Below are 18,859 nucleotides of genomic sequence, written 5' to 3' on the forward strand. Positions count from 1 at the left end.
CCAAACAGAGAAGACACCTGAATGAATTGCACGGAGCCTCTCTTGAAAGAACCTGTAACACCCCTATATAAAAACAGCTGTACTAAAATAGGGAAAGACCTCTTCAAAACTTAACCTTCCACCTCTTTTGCTACATTCCTTGGTAGAAAGCATCTGCATTTTTGCTCTGTGTCATAAAATTCCTGCCGTTATCACTTTAAACATTCAGCAGCATGACGTTACACGGACTCTGAAGGAACTTTTGCTGATATCTGATCTAAACCTCCCCCGGCGCAACTCGAGGCCGTTCCCTGCCGTTCCCGCCGCTCCGTCCCTTGGGATTGGGGACCGGCACCCCCCCAGTGCCGCCGCTCCTCCCGCCCGCCAGGGGGCGCCGCGCGGCGCCGCGGGGCCAATCCCGGAAGTGACGGCGTTGTTTTCCAGCGGCACTTCCCGGGGTTCGCCATGGACATCCTGAAGCGCGAGATCAGCAGGAAGCGGCAGCAGCTGGAGGAGAAGGAGCTCCTGGGGGTGAGAGCGGCCGGGAGCGGCGCCGGGAGCCTCCCGGGGCAAGGGCGAGGCGGGACAGGCCCGGGAAGGGGGGGGGGGTGTCGGAGCTGCCCAGGCTGGGAGTTCCCGAACCTGGGATGGGGTTTGGGAAGGAGGAGCAGGAGTGTCCCAGGATGGGGTCGGGGAGGACTCGGGAGGAGTTTGGGAGCGGGTTCAGTTGTTTCAGCGTGCCTTGGTGAGCAGAGCGCGGTTTGTGCCCTCACCCCTGCCCTGAGGGCTCCGTGTGAGTGCCTAAAAATCCCCACAGCAAAGAGAGCACTTCCAGGGCTGCCCGAGTCGGGGGTTTGGCACCAGAGGCTCTCCTAGGTCAGGCAGGCAAACCGCCAAGGAAGAAGTCATAGTTCTTCCTAGTGAAACAAAGTGCTTTGGGGTGACCACCTTTTCCAGCTGCTGTGTGGCTGGGATGTCTCTTCAGGGGCGCTTCTGCAAGAAAGCTTGTAAAATGCTCTGTGCAAAAGTGTTTTCTCCCACCTCCTTGATTTAATGTAGAATTAAATGTAAACCACGCCTTTTGTGTGGTTTGTCCAAACAACCTCGGCCCTGTTGTGAACATCTGAAGTGAAACTTTACAGCAGCGACCACGAGGGCCTTTACGTGGCAAAGAACATGCTCCTTTTAAAGTGCTGGTGAGCACATTGTGCTTTCAATTCTGCTCATACACATAACCTGCCAAGTCAATCTGTATTGCTGATTTCAGAGGTGCTTCCAACTGGTTCTATTTCCGTGGAAAAGAACCTTTCCCATCCCCGGGAAAGGATGTAGCTGAATCCACCAAACCGAGTGAGAAGGTGTGAGCTGGCTTTGCATAACCACACAAAACTGTGAGCTGGTGACAGCTTTCCTCTCTTTTAGGGAAATAAGAAGTATTTCAAGCGCAGTGAGTTAGCTAAAAAGGAAGAGGAGGCCTACTTCCAGAGATGTGGCTACAAGGTATGGGAATTGTTCTTTCAGGGCTCTGTGTGTTTGCTTTAAAGTCTGCATTTTATTATCAATTTTAGTATCAATGTTGTTAATGATAATTGTTGTTCTTTGTTCAATCTGTTAATGTTATACATTAGCCTGTAAATGAGAAGCCACCTGGAGAGGTATGAGTTTCCAAAACCATTTTCAATGCAGGAAAAAAGATGTGCATGATATGCAGCTACTTAAGTTTGTGTTATGGTTTGGCTTTTATTTCTTCTTTTATTTATTTATTTATTTATTTATTTATTTATTTTTTGTGGAAAGCATGAAGTGGCTCGGGATCAAGGCTTGTCTTCCTTTATTTTTTAAATTGTGCTGTTAGGCATGAACACTGGATCTGATATAGCCACCTTCCCTCCCCTCCCCCCTTATCGGGAAAAAAATGGATACATTTGGATAATTTTACCCCATTCAGACAATTTTCATGGTCTTGTCAAAGCGTACAAAAGAAATCAGTATAGTGTGGGTGCACATCAAAGAGATCTGCCAACTTTCATGTGCTTGTATTTGGGTTTTGGCCGTCATCGACCATCCAGCGCTGGAACTGTGCAACAACAGCACTTGTGTTCCTGCTGGCAAAAATATGAGAAACAATTGGTGACCTCGGGGGGGGGGGGTTGTTTTGCAACAAATGGGCGATCTGGAAGGCTTTATCTGCCTTGTAACGGTGTCAGGGCGAGGGGTTACTGAAATGGAAAGAATGTTGTTGTCTTTTACAAGTGCGTGTGCCTGCCTTGCCTGCCTGATGGGACGTGTCTGGGAGGGGGGATGCATTCCCTGTGGAAGACAGAATTTCATAATCTTGTTTGCTCTTACAAGGCACAAATAGGAGCTTTGTTTTCAAGTGACCTTTACCCAGTTAGTGACTTATTCTGAAACCTTGATCTGTTTGTGAATATTGAGCAGTATCGGTGCCAAAGCCGTTCTTGGAACCTGCAGCAGATGGTCGTGAGGAAGTTCTGAGAACCTTCCAAGTGGAAATGGCTGCGTGATGCTTTCTGAGCATTACCCTGCGTCCCTCAGAACCTCATATGGTGGCTAAAGTGGTGTCACCTGTGCTGCTGCAGCACCAGTTTTGGTGTGAAATGTAACCCTGAAAATGGTTTTAAAATAAGTTACTTTTTTGAACTTAGTACCTTTTTAGAGCCTCCCAGATTTCTGCATTTGTCCTTCACTCTGCTAATGAGATGTGGAACACAGACTGATTTCTTTTTAAATGCAGGTGCGTTTTTGCTTTGCTTAGACTTGATAAGTTGTAATAATTTCACTTGCTTAAAGAAAGCACTGAAAGAAAAATAACTGAGGTAAAGATACTGCTTGTAATTTGGAGTCCAGCTGACAGAGTGGATCAAACCTTTTCCCCCAATGCTGCTGTCTCTTTATCATTTCAAGAATGTTTGTAAGTTAAAATTTGTATGTATCCTTCTGCCATGGGAGTATATTTCTTTATATGTTTATATATATATTTTTTTTTATTTAATACAGTTCTTCCATATTTTCTGTCCTCTGTCAATTCCCCCTTTCCTGCACTGATGGAAGTTTTATTTTTCCCTTCCCTTTGTGTTAAATATTGATTTGGTTGTACTTCCTTGTTTGTTTCAAACACGTGTGCTTGTAGGATTGATTTTTTTTTTTTGTCTGTGTTTGCTAATACAGCATTGAATGTGTAGATATGTGGCTGAATTTTGTAGCAGGAGCCCCAGGGATGGATCTTTCCAGCTACATGGAGTGACACTGACACCTGAGTGCAAGGCTGGCCAGAAAGAATGAAATGGTGGCCAGAAAGAATAAAAAAGGTTCTTTAAAAAAAAAATTCTGTCCATTCATCAAACTGGTCAACCCAAATGCAGACTGGAGCTGACAGTGTGCTGTCCATGCACAGGGAATGCTGAAGGGTGCTGTGGGATTAATTGGATTGTTTCCCTTTTAACAAGTATGGAAAGGAAATAAATTCTAATAAGGCATCAGAGAAAAGCCAAGATGTGAGTGAGCACTGGAAATATTCCCTTGTTACAGGAATATTACCACCAGCAATCTGCTCCTTGCTGTCAGAAGTGTTGAATTTGAGCTTATACAGGGAGCTGTAGCTACATAGCTGTGCCTCAAAGTGACTTTGATCAAAGAGTTGTTTTGCATTATTAAAATATTGAGTAAAGCAGAGGGAATGCTCTGTTTGAGTCAGGGACCTTCTTTTGGATTAAGAGGAGTTGTTAATGAGATCCCCTTCCTATGAGGAGTTGTAGGTATCATTTTTTTTATTTTGAACCTGGCAAGCTTGTTAGAAAGATGCATTGCCCAAACCAAGCACCCTTCAAAACCCAACAGGAGCCGTGGATCACTGCTAATTGTGCTCAGGTCACTGAAGTTGTAGGTAATAAACACTTCAGCTGACACTGGAAGAAGCAGCTCCGCTCTCTCCCTGCTCTTGGGTTTTCATTCTGGCCCCTGAGTCCTTCTGTGTGCTGTGCCTGGTGAGCTGGATGAGGAGGTCGAGAGGGCTGGGAACAGTACCTCGTCAAATTATTTTTCTGTTTGAATCATTTCCCCCCTCTGGTTCATCACACAGTGATGCAAATGCTTTTGCATGGGTAAGGAGGGTGAAGCAGGGGCAGGAATCAACAAGCAGAGGGTGGATTTGCTGTCTTTGGCACCAGTGCTGGCATCTGCCTGCCGAAGTGACTGCCAGACTTCAGCAATTGTCCTTTCTGTTTGCTCTAGAGACTGCTTCCTGCAACCTGCAGAAGTGTTAGTAAATTTCTGATAGTCTCAAGAACATTTATTGTTCTGGGAAATGCAATTACAGACCATAAAACTATGAAACTAAAGGTTTATATTGTCCTATTAAAGTCTGTGTCCCGGAGTTCTGTATCTTTACATTGCTTTATATCATTTAGCATCAATATATGGGTTTATTTCCATCACACATTGGTAACTATGTCTGTTGAATGTAGGTACAGCAGCAGGAAGAGGAGGAGAAACCACTGGCTGCATCAAATCCAGTGCTGGAACTGGAACTGGCAGAAGAAAAGTTGCCAATGACCCTTTCCAGGCAGGAGGTAAAATAAATCAGCATAAACAGACTCCCTGAATTCACAGCAAATGTATCTGAAATTTCTTATTAGGGCTGGTTTTTTTTTTCCTAGTGAACTGTACTTTTTATGACAGTTTTATTAAATAATAAGTTTCCATTTTTACAGTCAGCATTTAGTGTTTATCTTTGCTTATCAAGGGCCTGCTCTGCAAATGAATGCATGGGGAGATAAAGATGGGTAGAGCCTCTTCATTATACGGATTTATACAGATGGTTTCTAACATTTTGCAGCTCTTTCAGATGACTTCTGGAGTAGTATCCTAAATATTTAGCATTATCCTTGGATAATACTGATGATGGCATGCTGACTTTCTCCAAGACTTTTTTCCCCCAGCTTCTTTTCTTTGTAGCATATTGGTCTGAACCAAATTTAGAAATTTAAGTTTTGGAAGTTCACCTTGGCCTCTAGAAGAAGCAGTCCTGAAGCCAGAGCAGCTGGGGTGTTCCTTGCCCTCTCTGAGGGTAAAAATGCCCGTGTGGATGTACATTCACAAACAGATCCATAGCCCAAAGCAGGAAGTTCAGAAGTGCAGAATGAACCCTAATCTTGGAAGTACTGAAATTCACAGCTGAGGTCATCCAGGAATGTCACATGTCCCCTTAGTTTTGTAGGATGCTCACTGTTTTTTACAGGACTTGTAACACAAACCGCTGGTCTCACGTTTGGTTTGAGTTCTGGTCTTTATGTCCTGTGTATGCACTTTCTCTCTGCTGTTGATGCACTTGGTGTGTGTGTTTTGGTCCAGATTTAGGTATTGCTGTGCCAGAGCTCTTTCCATCCCTGTTTCTTTGGATACATTTGCAAGTTAAATATTTGCCAACCTACAGCAAGACACCCAGTCTGAATAAACAAAATGAGGTCTCGATATTAGTTTCTTGTTGTCCAACCAGTCTGTTGGCACAGTGAGGTGGTGACATGAACTGAAGTGTAAGCCCAATTATCAGTTGTATCAATTAGCCAATTGTTTGATGGACTAAATGAATTTAGTTCAGTTGTTTAGTTTGAGTGGTTAATTCAGAGTTGGAGCTGTTTGTCCTGGAGAAGGTTGGGGGGAGACCTCCCAGCAGCCTTCCAGGATCTGAAGGGGCCTACAAGGAAGCCAGAGAAGGACTTTTTTGTCAAATGTAGTGACAGGACAAGGGGGAATGGTTTCAAACTGAAAGAGAGTAGGTTTAGATTAGATGCTAAGAAAAAATTTCCTCTCAGGATGTTGAGGTGCTGAAACAGGCTGCTTAGAGAAGCTGTGGATGCTCCCTCCCTGGAAGTGTTCAAGGCCAGGTTGAATGGTGCTCTGAGCAACCTGGTCTAGTGGTGGGTGTCCCTACCCATGGCATTGGAACCATATGATGTTTAGAGTCCCTTACAACTCGAACCATTCTGTGATTCTGTGAGTAATGGTAAGAATACAGAGATTTATCAAGCAATGCATGAAATAAGGAATTGGGAGAATAAAGCTCATTTTTTGTCTCTGTCTGCGACTTTGCAAATCAATCAGGAGAGGCTTTTTCACTTCTGTTATATCTCTTTTTTAATAGCATTAGATTATGGGACTGCATATTTTCCAAATGCTTAAGGGTGGGAATTTTCAGCAGATCATCTTGTAGCTGTGCTGGGGTAACCTGCAGCTCAGTTAGTATTTTTATTGCCCAGGCAAATAGGTGAGTGAGATAATCGTCAAGTTCCTTTGTGATTTTGAAAACGGTCTTTAGGCTCTGCCAGAGGGATGATTTTTGTGTATTTGTTTAAACAAGTCAGAGCAGGAGGAAGTTAGGCTGTGTCAAACAGCCTGGGATTTTATGCAAAATTTAGATCGGTAATATTTGGAATGACCTTTCACTGAAGTACCGTGGGAATTTTATATTTAGATTGTAAAGTGTCTGGAACATTTTTCTACTGCTTAAAATACTGCCATTTCCTCTCCAGTCCAACTCAGCTTGTTATTCTAAGCAAAGTAAATAAATCTGTCATTCTGGATTTTATTTTGCTTCCTTTATGCTTCAGGGAATGCTTTGATTTCTTTTCAGGTTATCAGGAGGTTACGAGAGAGGGGTGAGCCCATCAGGCTGTTTGGAGAAACAGATTATGATGCATTTCAGCGTCTGAGGAAGATAGAAATTCTTGCACCTGAAGTGAACAAGGTAAGACTGGCTCTTAGTTACTTACTTGTGGTGGCATAATCAATGAGTAACCCAATAAAAGTTGCTGAAAATCGGTTTCAGTAACTTAATTTTCAGGAAAGAAAGGTAATACAGAGCAAAGAGAGCTATCTGCTCCATCTCATTTATTGCCTGGGAAACTGTGTTAAATGTCAGAGTTTTGTGCACAATTACATTTATGTAAGAATTCAACCCTAGGAACCTTCCAGGCCCTTGTCAGTTGGAAGAGGGGCCTTCAAGTGGCACTAATACCCCAGCCTGTGCTGCTCCTGTTTTTAACCAGCAGAGAACAGTCATTTACTGTTAAATCAGTCCTGTGTTTGTGATTATGTGCATCCCTGAGAAGCTACAGGTTAGTAAGAGCAGGACTACATCCTGTCTCTGAGGCATATAAATGATTTCTCAAATCCCTGGATTCCAGGGGATGGTTTGTTACAGAAACTTCATTTTTTCCCATCTTCCCTTTAAATTAGCCATCAGTTCAAAAACTGACTAAAAGATGCAACTAATTTATTTCTTGTGTCTTAAGAAATGATCAGTTAAGTGAGAAGATACTGTTGGGGTTTGCTTTGCGTTTGCTGTCAACCAAATTTGTAACCGTAACCCTACTAAGAGAGTGATGTTTTGGATTTTCTTCCCTAATTTGTGCCAACCTGAATTGTTTCAAATGGTGTTGCTGGAGGTGCCCATAAAAGGAAGGCCTTTTCCTCTTCAAGCCTTTAAAATACACAGATCTGAATGTTTAAAAATAAAAATTCTGCTAATGAAAGCTTCCCCTTGAGTGACATGGATGACAATTATAGGTGTATTAGGAAACAGTGAGCTCACAAAGAGGACTGTGTTGGGTTTGTGTGTTACGTGTTTCAGCCACTCCTGCTGCTGTCTGGGGGGATTCTGTGTGTTGCTTAGTCACCACCAGTTTGTGGTTCAGATGTTTTTAGGCTACTAAATGATTAATAGAAACGTTCCAGACAGCCAAGTATGATGATGGAAGAGAGGAAATAACTGTGCATATCCATTCCCTGTGGAGTGGCTGAATTTATCTGAGGGTAAGAACTGTCATACTCCTTTATGGAGCTTTATATTTTATGTCTCAAGGCAGGAATGCAAATCCCCCAACTGTGACTAAGGCGAGTCTCTTGTTCTATTTAAAAGCAGCTTTTAACTCCCTCTATATATGGTTTTAAACTGATTCTGGTTTTGTAATCACCTATTCTGTAGTAGGGGCTTTCAAACATTTAATATATATAAAACACTCTTGTATGTTTAAATAATTTGTAATAAAAGGAAACAATATAAATGTTTTCCGTGATGGTACTGAAGGAGTATTACCTTATTTCAGCTTTTTTTAGGGCAGATCTAAAGACTTGTAGAGCTGATGATGGTTATGGTTTGTTTTCTGCTTGTTTTGGGGTGTTTCAGTCCATTGCTTGGAGACAGTGTCTTGAAGAAAGTCCTAGAAGCTGATTCTGTCTTCCATGCTTTTTTAGTAAAAATGCTGTAAAAAGTCTTTTTGATAGGTATGAACATTCCAGAAGTTCATGCACCTGCTTTTTGTTAAGTGCTGAAGCAGTCCTTGGAATTAGTTTAAATTCAGACAACAAAGCTAAACCCTTATACACATTTTTACAGAATTTGGCTTTTCTTAAACAGCAGCTGAAAGCTCACAGTGACAGTATTGAGCTGCTTTTATTTACTTGAGGTTCTTTTCCTAAATTGGTAGTTTTTTTATCTTTTCTAGGGCTTGAGAAATGACCTGAAGGCTGCTTTGGATAAGATTGATCAGCAGTATCTGAATGAAATTGTAGGCGGACAAGAAGCAGGAGACGACGACTCCCAGAACGACCTGAAAGTCCATGAGGAGAATACCACTATTGAAGAACTGGAAGTATGGGATGGTTGTATCTTAACTAAGGGATGTTAGATGTTGTTGTGAGAAAGCTTCAGGATTGTTCAGACAAAGTTAGCCTTGTTTTCAATAGCTGACTGAGGCATTCTGAAGTATCCTTAAATAGGGAATTCAGGTTTCCAAGCCTTGAGTTGCACTGTAGGTGCTCACAGTAGACAAGTGAAAACTCAGGTGGTCTTTGTTCACAGCACTTCATCAGAAGGAGGGCAGGTGTTGCCTGCAAAGACAGTGGTGCAGTTAGGATTCCTTCTGCAGGGGTTTCAGAGGTGGAGAGTTTATTTACAACACATTACCTGGTCATAAATTCTGAAGTGTTTCCAATTAATATTTCAGAGGGTAGTGAGCTCAGTACCAGTGAATTACCCCTATACAAGAAATATGGATGCTGAAAAAATAGACACACTAGAATGTTTGATACATAAACATCCAGGATGGGAAAAAAAAAAAAAAAAGTGAACATCAGAAGTAGGCAGATAACAGGAAATACAAGAAGTGCAGAGATGATGTGTCCCAGAAACTTGAGTGCAAATGGCTACTTTGTTCTGCAAGAACCCTGTGGTATTTGTGTGAGTGAGCAGAGAGTGAGTGCCATGAAATGCATTCAACACCTGGTATTTTAGGGTAATGTTTTGAAAAGCACATTAACTTGAGCTGAAGACTTTTACCCTTAATCTTCAAAACTCTTTGCAGGAGTTAATAACATCCTTCCAAAAGTGTGTTTAAGAAATAATCTGATTTATAACTGAAAGCTTAAGTGAATACGTTATTAGGAAATAGTCTGGCTTTTTTGTTAGGCTGCCAGAGGTTCTGGTTTAAAATAACTGCAGTACCAGGATGGAAACCGGTTGTAATGGAGCTGCATTTTATTGATCTGTTAGTTCTCAAAATATCCTCTTCTTGGGGTTGTAGGGCAGGCTTGGTTTGAGCCATGAAAGCAATCTTTTTCTGAAAAAGTTTGAAAACACTGCAGTCTTAATTTTATGCTACTTCAGCTGCATTGCCTTGAGCATAAAGGCTTACACTGAACTGTGCTCCCAGTCTAGGAGATTTTAAAAATAAAACTCACTTTGGAAATGCAAGGACAATGGAAATATATTATAAATCCAACTATACTTACTGGAAAATGTTTCTAAAATTGCTGTTAGTATTAACAGTTTTGAGATTTTGGCAGGAAAGTAGAATATTGAAGCATACAGCTGGGTGGTTTTTTTTGGTGGTTTGTTACTTGGTTTGGGGTTTCTTTCTTTTTTAGGTTTGTTTCCACAAATTCACAGTTACAAATAAATGGTAAAAAGCCCCTGTACATCAGAGAATTGAAATAGCTTAACAAAATAATGAGGTTAATTGATGGCTTTGGGGATCTCAAAAAAGCTGTGCACCCACAGTTCCCCTTGATACGGTGCTGTCAGCTGCTAATTGTGCCAATAATTTAGTAGTTAATGAATGGAGAATTACTATTGCACTAGCTTTTTAGAAGTAAATCATATTGCCTTTTTGATGTAAGTGTTTTTAATAGATAAATGAACCTCAGTAGCATGTATAGCTGTTTGATTCTGTTTCCTAACCAGTGTTTTGGATTTCTGGTGGAGTTCATTACAGCTTGCAATGTGGTGAGCTTGGTTGTGGTGGTGGTGGCAAACTTGCAGCAGACAAAGTGGAAATAATTGTGTTTTTTTCCTGTTTTAGGCTTTGGGAGAATCCTTAGGACGTGGTGATGACCACTATGATATGGACATCATAACAAAGTTCTTGAAGGTAACAAACCCTTTTGGATTAATTACTTTGTAGCCGTGTCATATTTTTAGCACCATGCAGATACATTTCATGAATAGAAGGGCTGGCTTAAGCTGCCCGAGAAAAAACACATTGTGCTAAAAATGTGGGGTTTTTGACTTGCTTGGCACTCCAGAGCCTTTGTTAGTCACAACAGGGATTTCTGCTACACCTGGGAGAGAGCTCTTGGGAGAGCAGCATTCTTCAGAATCTGGTCCTGCTTTTCCAGACAAAATAAACACAGTTTTGATTTCCGTGTGATAATTGAGGCACTTTTATGTAGTTGCCTCTCTGTAGTCCTGTGGCATCAAAAATCTTCTGAGGAGTTTCCCAGGAACAGTGAAAGCTGAATTGGAATGTCACCCGACACTGTTACGTGGAATAAGAGAATTTTAAAGGAAGGCCACAGGTTCAAGTGGATAGCAGAAAATTGCTTCCTTGTTTCCTGGCAAGAAGCCTGTGTTGCCTCTCAAAGGAGTGAGCCAGTCCCGGTGTAACTGTTGTGATGATCGAAGTCACAGCGGGAGCTGAAGCGTTAATGTGTGTGTATACGTTTAGGACGGGAGGGTTGTTCCTGTTCCTCTTTGCCAGTCTGTTCTGAGGGAGGCTCTTGCCTTCTTAACTCGTTTTGCCGTGGTGGCTTAACCCGCTGTTCCCGTCTGCTGTGCCGGGGAGGTCACTAGATGGCACCATGACACAGATGTGCCTCCTCCCTTGCAGTTTCTCCTCGGAGTTTGGGCCAAGGAGCTGAACGCCAGGGAAGACTACGTGAAACGGGGAGTGCAGGGGAAGCTGAACAGCGCCACCCAGAAACAGACAGAGTCCTACCTGAGGCCACTCTTCAGAAAACTCCGGAAAAGGGTGAATCACCTCTAAATGTCACTTTAGCCCAGCGTTAGTACCCTTTCCTAAGGCAGTGTTATCTTCTCTGAAGGAGAGGGGATAAGTGAGTTGGTCAGAGTTTCTGTCTCTAGAGCCCACGATGCCTAGTTCTGACTTCATCTTGATCAGTGAAATCTTCTACCTACCCACTGCTTTTCCAGGTGTTGCTTAAAGCATCACCTGTTCATTGGGTTGCAAATGTGATAGGGAACTGGGGTTGCATTTTGCCCTTTGCCACCAACTACCAGGTGTAACCACTTAACCTCTCCTGCTTCAGATCCTTCATCTAAATAACAAAGATGTTTTCCTTTATTAAAGTCCTCAAGCAAGGGTAGTTGTTAAACTTTGTATAAATGCTGAGTAGGATGATTTTCCTGAGCTGCTATTCTGAAGTAAATGTCTTTTTTTTTTTCTTTTCCCCCTCTCTCCTGTAGACACTTCCTGCAGACATCAAAGAATCAATAACAGATATTATTAAATTCATGTTGCAAAGAGAGTACGTGAAGGTACGTTTGTTTGCACTCTTCCAGCATGTTCAGACTGTCTGGTTGCAAAAGATGGAGTTTATTGCTTAAACGTTCCAGTGTTTTTAATTTTGAAGGTATATAGCTGGAAATGCAACATCTACTCAAACAAAATGAAAAACTGCTGATAAATGTTAGGCTACAAGTAGTGTTTGATCCAGAGCCCGATAGAAGATCTTTGGAGGTTCATGAAACTTTGCATATCTTTGCAAACATGAAGAGAATTGTTCTGAGAAATTGCAGAGGAATCCTCTATAGGAAACCTGATATTGTAAGGTTAAATGAAGGTATTGAATGAATAGTAATAGGTGTTGATTACTTAATTATGAATTAATTGAGGTGAACTGAGTTTTGAGAATATGAGATACTGTCCCATTCTTCTTTGGCTATGCTCAGATTAACTGGCCTGGTAAGGTTGAGGCAAGTTAATGAAAAGTTTTTTTTGGACAAAGGCTGCTCACTGGAGGAGGCAGAAGTACTTTGGGACACGAGATCAAAGGCAGTGTTAGGTTTTGTTTGTAGTTGCCTTCCGAAGTGGAACTCAGATGCTGGTAGCATTTGCTCAAGCAGCTCGTGCATGCAGAGGAAATGGAGCTGTGTTTTGCCTTTAAATTTCTAGGATTTCTTATTGTTCTTTTGAGGACTTGGGATAATTTGTCGAGTAATCAAGCAAACCTGTTTTTGATACTGAAAAAAACTTTAGATGGCCTAAGGCAAGTTCAATCCAAATCATGTGAAACTAGAACTGAACGAGTGGGATATATGATAGTGACGTTTTGTTTTGGGGCATTTTTTTTTCTTTTGGTTGTTACCATTATATGGCAATTCCCTTTCCAATGCCTTCTCAAAGTGAGGAGCATGCAGGAATGTGGTTTATCTCTGGGTTAGTCAGCTGTGCTCCTTTCTCCTGGAGGTGCTTGGCTTTAAGTAAATTTCACACGTTTTGGAGTACTTGAGTCCACATTTGAAAGTTTTGCTTTTTTTTTTTTTTATTAGACTAATGAGTCTTGTGCTTTTAAAGATACTCATATCCTTTTCCATTTTGCTTCCTGAGAGACTTGTCTCTTTTTGCCTGCTGTTGTCCTCTGTGCTTTTTTGCTTTGTGCATCCTGGTGAATACTGCCAGCAACAAATTCTTACTGCTTTGTTAGTTGAAATGCTTGAAAGATTTTAATTTTGTGTTGACAGCAGGCAAGTGCCAGAATGCAAGTTGCCCACTCAGCCTTAATTAACTCTGTTGTGACAGTGCTGGAAGGGTCTTTATTGCATGTCCACATACTGTGTTTCATGATAAAAGTGTCTTTAATTCAGCAAGTAGGTATTTGACTAAGAACTGTTCAGATTCTGCCACATGTAGATGGTGACTGTGTCCTGTCCCTTCTCCAGATTTACTTTTAGCTCTGCCTGCAGCCCCCTGCCTTGTTCATTATTCACCTCCCAGTTTGCTCAGAGCCAGTTGGAAAGAATCTGCACCCACTGGTCATGATTGCTACTTCTTATTGCCTAGTTTCTGAATAGGAGGTGATAAATGAACTCTTTATCAGTGAGTTTTGTAACTGCTCTCTAATAGAGAAGGAATGTCCTGCTCCACATCCTTGAAGTTGTTTGTGTAATTGTATCTATAAACCCAGTGTCTGTCCTCCTCACTTGCTGGTTCTCAGTTGTCATGATTTTTTTTAGCTCTATACTTCTCTTCCTTTCTCCTTTTCTTTCAATTAATTTTCCCTTTTGAGTTTTATCCCTGTTCTTCCCCAGGGATGTTTTCTGCTTCAGCTTTAGAAATGGGATCTGCTATCTTGATCAGGAAATTTCATATTGATTTACTGCTGCTACATCTCTGGTCATAAACATTGTCACGAAATGTGCTTATTTAACCCGAGGTGGCTGAGTTGAAAACAATCCCAGTAAAAAGTGAATAAAACCCAGAAAAAAATTAATAAAACCCAGTTTAAATCAAGGGAACCAGACTGCCTTATCCAGTGCTTTTTTTTTTTTCATCAGTCAAGTCCATAGTCCCTGCTTCCCTCAGAGTTCAGCATGAACTGTGTTGGGAAGGTGTGTTGTGTGACTGGTTGATGTTGTGCAATGAAACCGAGATCGGAGAGACTGGAGCGGGTGTTTTACTGCGTCTGGCAATGCAAAAATGCTCTGCTCCCTGCTGCTCTTCCTGGTTTTGCTAAGAGTGCCTGCACTTAACTTCTTCAGGCCAACGATGCCTATCTCCAGATGGCCATCGGGAACGCTCCCTGGCCCATCGGTGTCACCATGGTCGGCATCCACGCGAGAACGGGCCGGGAGAAGATCTTCTCCAAGCACGTGGCCCATGTCCTGAACGATGAAACCCAGAGGAAATACATACAGGTAATGTTGGCTTTGGAAATCCAGCAGGTTTGCTTTTGAAGTTGGGGGATCTTTGAGAAATACTAGTTTCAGCTGACGTGGTAAAAGAGCCCTGGAAACGGACAGTTGTTTTAGTTTGGCTCAGGAATAACATCCAGTTAATGGGTAGCTCATCCCGGACCTGAATGTTCTTCAGTTCTGGGCGAGGAATGGTGCAGTGGGTTTCTCTGAGCAACAAAGCAGTTGTGAATCATGCCAGATTCTCCTGAGGTCCTTCACTGCTTAACTCACGGTTTAAACACCATGCACAGAATTTAACACCACGACGTGCAGTCCTTCTGACTATTTCTGCAACTAGATAAATGCGTTCATAAATTAATTCAATTTTCAGACACGTCTCTCTAACAATGTGGGCTCAAAATTCCAGGTTTAGTTCCTCCTGTGCATTTTCATAGTCACATTGTAAACTTTTGGTTGTGGAATTAGTAGCAGTGCTGTTTTTCTCCTCTGACCTTTCAGCATAGTGGGTGGACAGGTCTGAGGAAACAAGTCTTCTCTGCTTGTATTGTTAAATGTATTTGCCTTTTACCAGTTGCAGTTTTGTAGAGATAGAGACCTTCAGGCTTAACTCTGAATCCTCCAGAGCAGCATCTTGGAGCTCAAAGCTTCTGGCAGGGGAGGCTTCCAGAAATTTCTTCCTGATGAAGAGGACTCCTGTTGCTTTTCGTCTGCTGCAGATGTTTGCAAGAAAACTGCTTGCAAAATGCAACTTCACCTTTCTACCCTGAGTCTTTTTGTTTTGGGGCTACAAGTATCACTTTTGCTTTCTTTTCAGCTATGGTTTTCAATACCATTTTTCCCTTCGTGAGGAGCTGCCTTCCATGATGAGTGTCTAACGACAGGGACAGGACTCTGCCATCTTGGAGTACAATGGCACTGCCAAATTACATTTCCACCACAGCAGTTTGCTTTCTTTTTTGTGAGACTTTTCTCCGTGACTTGAAAGAAAATAATCACAGGGTTTCTGTCACGTTGGTTTTTGGCAACTGGTGCCTTGAAAGAATGAAAAGTCCACATTCTGCCTTTCTCCTTGATTGCTTCTTCAGTTTGCCTCTGGAGTGTCACGTGTGGTACTGCATTTCTCCTCCCAAGAAATGTTTGGTTCTTTTCTTGGGTGTGCAGCTTGTTTTGGTGTCAAAAATTGCTGTTTGCTCTTCAGAATTACTTTTGATATTCAGCTTTCTTTTAAATGTATTTTGTTGTGGTATCATTTTCTCCCTTGGTGATAAAGAGACGTTAAAGCATTTCTGTGATCCTTCACTATGAATCTCACCACGTTTCTTTAGTTATGCACCAAACTTCTCTAAATTTTGGAGAGAACTCGACAAATTGCAGGGAGAAAGGTTAATAAAAGTTGAATGGAGAAAACCACCCCCCAAAAAAACCATCCCAACCCCAAAATAGCAACCTATTCTTATTTAATTCTTCTTGTTAAGCTTAAAAATACTGTAGGCCATTAAGTTTGTTTGACAGCTGCAGCTTTATTACAGAATTGTAATTGTTCTATTAATTCCTAGGGGCTGAAGAGGCTCATGACCATTTGCCAGAAGCACTTCCCAACAGACCCATCCAAGTGTGTGGAGTACAACGCTCTGTGAGGCTCTGCAGGGGCCAAGGCGTGACTCATATTTTTGCCTCCAAGACCCAGAGAGGATGGAAGAGGCAGAGCCTGTGCTTGGACACCAACAGGAACTTTGTGAAAATGCAGAAAGCAGGAGATTTTCTACAGCTTCCTTTTTACAAGCCCCGTTTATTTAGGTTTTATTTTTAAATCTGTGCTTTATGTTGAACACAACCAGTATACAGCAAAGGAGAGGTGGGTTTTGAAGAGGTTAAGACCAGGACAGTGACCAGGGGACAGTGCACGAGAGCCTTGCTTTTATTTCAGTTTGTTATTCAGACTGAACTGTTTCCCATATTTTAGAGCTTTAGTTGAGACTCAGCCCTGCAAGGAGCATATGTGGAGCTTTTTTTTTGGCTGCTTTTGCATTGGAGACTGATGTGGGGAGATGATTAGAGGGAAGCAGTTGAATCTGAAGCTTGGTTATTTCTGTAAATATAAAGACTTTATGGGCTAATCTTTCATGTGGTATTTATCAGGAATAAAAAAAAAAAGGTTTGTGTATTTCTCAGCCTCAGTGCAAAGAGTTTTTGATCTTAAATGCATCTGATTTGGCTTTTTTTTTTTCTTTTTGGTAATGACATTTTTAATATAAACCTTCTGGGCTTGGGGGAAGTAATCTTATGGCTCTTGGGGCTTTCAAATCCCATTTTTATACATCTGGAGAAAATTTCAGTCTGCTGGGCATTGCAGAGAAAATAATTAGGACCTCCCATGACCACCAACAGTATTTCTGGCAGCCACAAATCTTCACCATTGTGCATCTTGACTGGGAATGGCGAAGAAACTCACGGGAATGATGATCCAATTCTGCATAAACAGTGGAACAGTGAAACTTTGTTAGCTCTTAGCGGAACCGCTTCCTGAAGAAATGTGTCAACACTCTAGTGTGTGGGTTTGTCTGGGTCCTCACCTTGACTGGCAGGGTGGAGCAGGAGCTGGTGCCTTCTCCTCAAGGAACTGCCCCCTCTCCTGTGGGTGCTTCCAGTGTCCCATGGCACAGTGAGATGTGGCGCTGGGGGATTTGTGCTGGCAGCGAGTTTGGAGGAGTGTCTTGAGGAACTTCGGGTTCTCCTGGAGACTCTTAGATTCTAAAGTGCCTCTCTGGACACGGGAGATTTTCAGCCTGGAGTGTTTGACCCCAGAGAAAATGTCAAGAGCTTAAACAGTTTAGAAGTAATAAAAGTGAGGCTGCTGAGACCTCACCGGTGCTTGGGGAGGGGCCTCTGGGGAGTAGGTGGGGGTTTGTGGGGGGAAGCTGGGCAGATGTCAAGAGCATGGAAGGGTTTCATTAACAGTGGTGTCTGGTGATTCCTTTTTTTTTTTGCAGTGCTCTGCACAGATATTCTTTGGAGGCTTTATTATAACAGGAAACGTGCAACGCCGCAACCTTATCCCTCTCCCCACCCAGACGGTTTCCTGAGCTGTTTTTAAATCTTCATCTTGACCTTAATTTTGAACTCTGTAAATAATTGAGGGACAATATTGTCCCTTGTTCAGAAGAGCTGTAATTTCCCTGGAAACTGCAGCGAGTGAGTAGCCAGGGGATGGTTTAAGGAGCATTCTATCGTCTGCTTTAGGGGGAAGTGGATTCCTTGGGGCATCTGTAATAGTGCTACACAGATTTTTCCCCTCCTGCTTTAGAGCCAGTTATTGAGGGGAGTTTTTAATGGTACCCTGAGTGCCGGTTTGAGTGTGGATGCGCCTCCTGTAGGGATGTCAGTTTGGGGCTGGAAGGTTTCAGCCTGATCAGGGTTTAAAGAATGTAATTCAAGCAACGTGCCTCCTTGCTGACAGTCCCTGAAACGCGGCCGTCTCGCTCGAATGAGTCCCCCGACGGAAGAGCTTTATCCCCCTGCAATTCGTGGAATGGCGCTGCGTGGGGAGCTGAGGAGTGCTTTCTCACGGCAGATCCGTGTAAGAGTTTCCAGCTGCCTGGCACGTGAGAGCCAGCCTTGGTCCCGTGGGATGGTGAGCCGGGGGGACGCTGTTACGGCAGCTGCGTTCCATCACCGGTTGGAGGCTCTTTGCAGCCGGATGGCCCCAGATTGCAGCTACCAGACCGTGATCAAATAGTTAATAATGCCTCTCAGCCAAAAAAAATCCCAAACCCACCCGAGTCTGGTTTAGGGACGAGTGGGTGGGGTGCAGCTGTCACGCTGCTCAACGGCTTGTGTGGGGAGGGTATGTTTCAGTTTAGCAGTTCAGACTTTTCCCTGTGGGCTTCTCCAGATGTTTATTTCTGATAATTCCAGCATTAGGCGGAAATAATTCCGCTGAATCCGAAGACTTGGGATGAATTCATGCATTTGCCACAGCAGTGTCTGGAGTGGTTTTGGGACTTCAGTGGCCCCAGCCATTTGTTGCAGCCCCTGACCCCAACCCCGGTGGTGGAAGGGGCTGTGTGAGGTGAACTCTCAGGATAGGTGGTTTGAGATAATACCTGATGCGGGTATTATTGTGCCTGATGGTACTTAAATTTGACTCCCTGTTTGCTGTTTGTACCGCTGGAAAGGCTCTTAGGGCAGGTGTGTGTTTATTTTGATGGAGGAACTGGGTTTTTCTCCTGCTGGCTCTCAGAGAATCACCACCATGAATCCAGTCTTGCCCAAAGAATAAACCTGGCTGGCATGTAAAAGGCTTCACTTCTCAGGAGGGAAGGGACTGCTCTGACTCCTGGACCCAGGGGATGAGGACACTGTAGCGCCTTCCAATAGGGGTGGCACAAGGGAGGCAGTGCTGGTGTCGGATCTGGAGCAGGCTGTCCCAAAAGCTGCTCCTGAGGCGGTGTCGAGCTGGAAAAGGTGCCTGCAGCACTATGGGAGCCACTGGCAATAAATCTGAGAAGGTCCCAGAGTTCCAGGGGTGTTTGAAACCTTGATTATGGCTGCTTTGTCCCATCCCAAACCCTCCTGGGGATTTGCTGCCCATGATGGTCCCTCATGCAGCAGTGCTGCTTGATGGCTGGGGGTGCTGCCTGGCTCTGGGCT

At 43.0% G+C, this 18,859-nt stretch overlaps 1 protein-coding gene across 4 annotated transcripts; it reads left to right on the forward strand.

Annotated features, from left to right (window-relative positions):
• The first annotated feature begins 422 nt into the window (after positions 1–422).
• PRPF18 (pre-mRNA processing factor 18) lies at positions 423–16,410 on the forward strand. Of its 4 annotated transcripts, none has more exons than XM_050324280.1 (11): positions 423–510; positions 1,402–1,479; positions 1,608–1,634; positions 4,464–4,568; positions 6,629–6,742; positions 8,502–8,648; positions 10,356–10,424; positions 11,163–11,303; positions 11,759–11,830; positions 14,054–14,209; positions 15,766–16,410. In XM_050324280.1, exons 1-11 carry the CDS (start codon positions 445–447, stop codon positions 15,844–15,846), a joined length of 1,056 nt encoding a protein of 351 aa, XP_050180237.1. In that variant the 5' UTR covers positions 423–444; the 3' UTR covers positions 15,847–16,410. The 4 variants fall into 4 exon arrangements, with proteins under 4 accessions (XP_050180237.1, XP_050180239.1, XP_050180238.1 ...); XM_050324282.1 differs by having other exon boundaries at positions 430–510; positions 14,781–16,410; XM_050324281.1 differs by lacking the exon at positions 1,608–1,634 and having other exon boundaries at positions 430–510.
• Positions 16,411–18,859: the final 2,449 nt, after the last annotated feature.

The sequence above is a fragment of the Myiozetetes cayanensis genome, unplaced genomic scaffold (assembly GCF_022539395.1).
Source record: "Myiozetetes cayanensis isolate MyiCay16 unplaced genomic scaffold, myiCay2020 scf3, whole genome shotgun sequence".
Classification (NCBI taxonomy): Eukaryota; Metazoa; Chordata; class Aves; order Passeriformes; family Tyrannidae; genus Myiozetetes; species Myiozetetes cayanensis.

Excerpts from the sequence above, each read along its gene's own strand:
- PRPF18 (XM_050324280.1), top strand. The coding sequence starts at position 445 with ATGGACATCCTGAAGCGCGAGATCAGCAGGAAGCGGCAGCAGCTGGAG. Across the intron at positions 511-1,401 it reads AGGAGAAGGAGCTCCTGGGG|GGAAATAAGAAGTATTTCAA; the intron begins GTGAGAGCGGCC and ends CCTCTCTTTTAG. Across the intron at positions 11,831-14,053 it reads TGCAAAGAGAGTACGTGAAG|GCCAACGATGCCTATCTCCA; the intron begins GTACGTTTGTTT and ends TAACTTCTTCAG.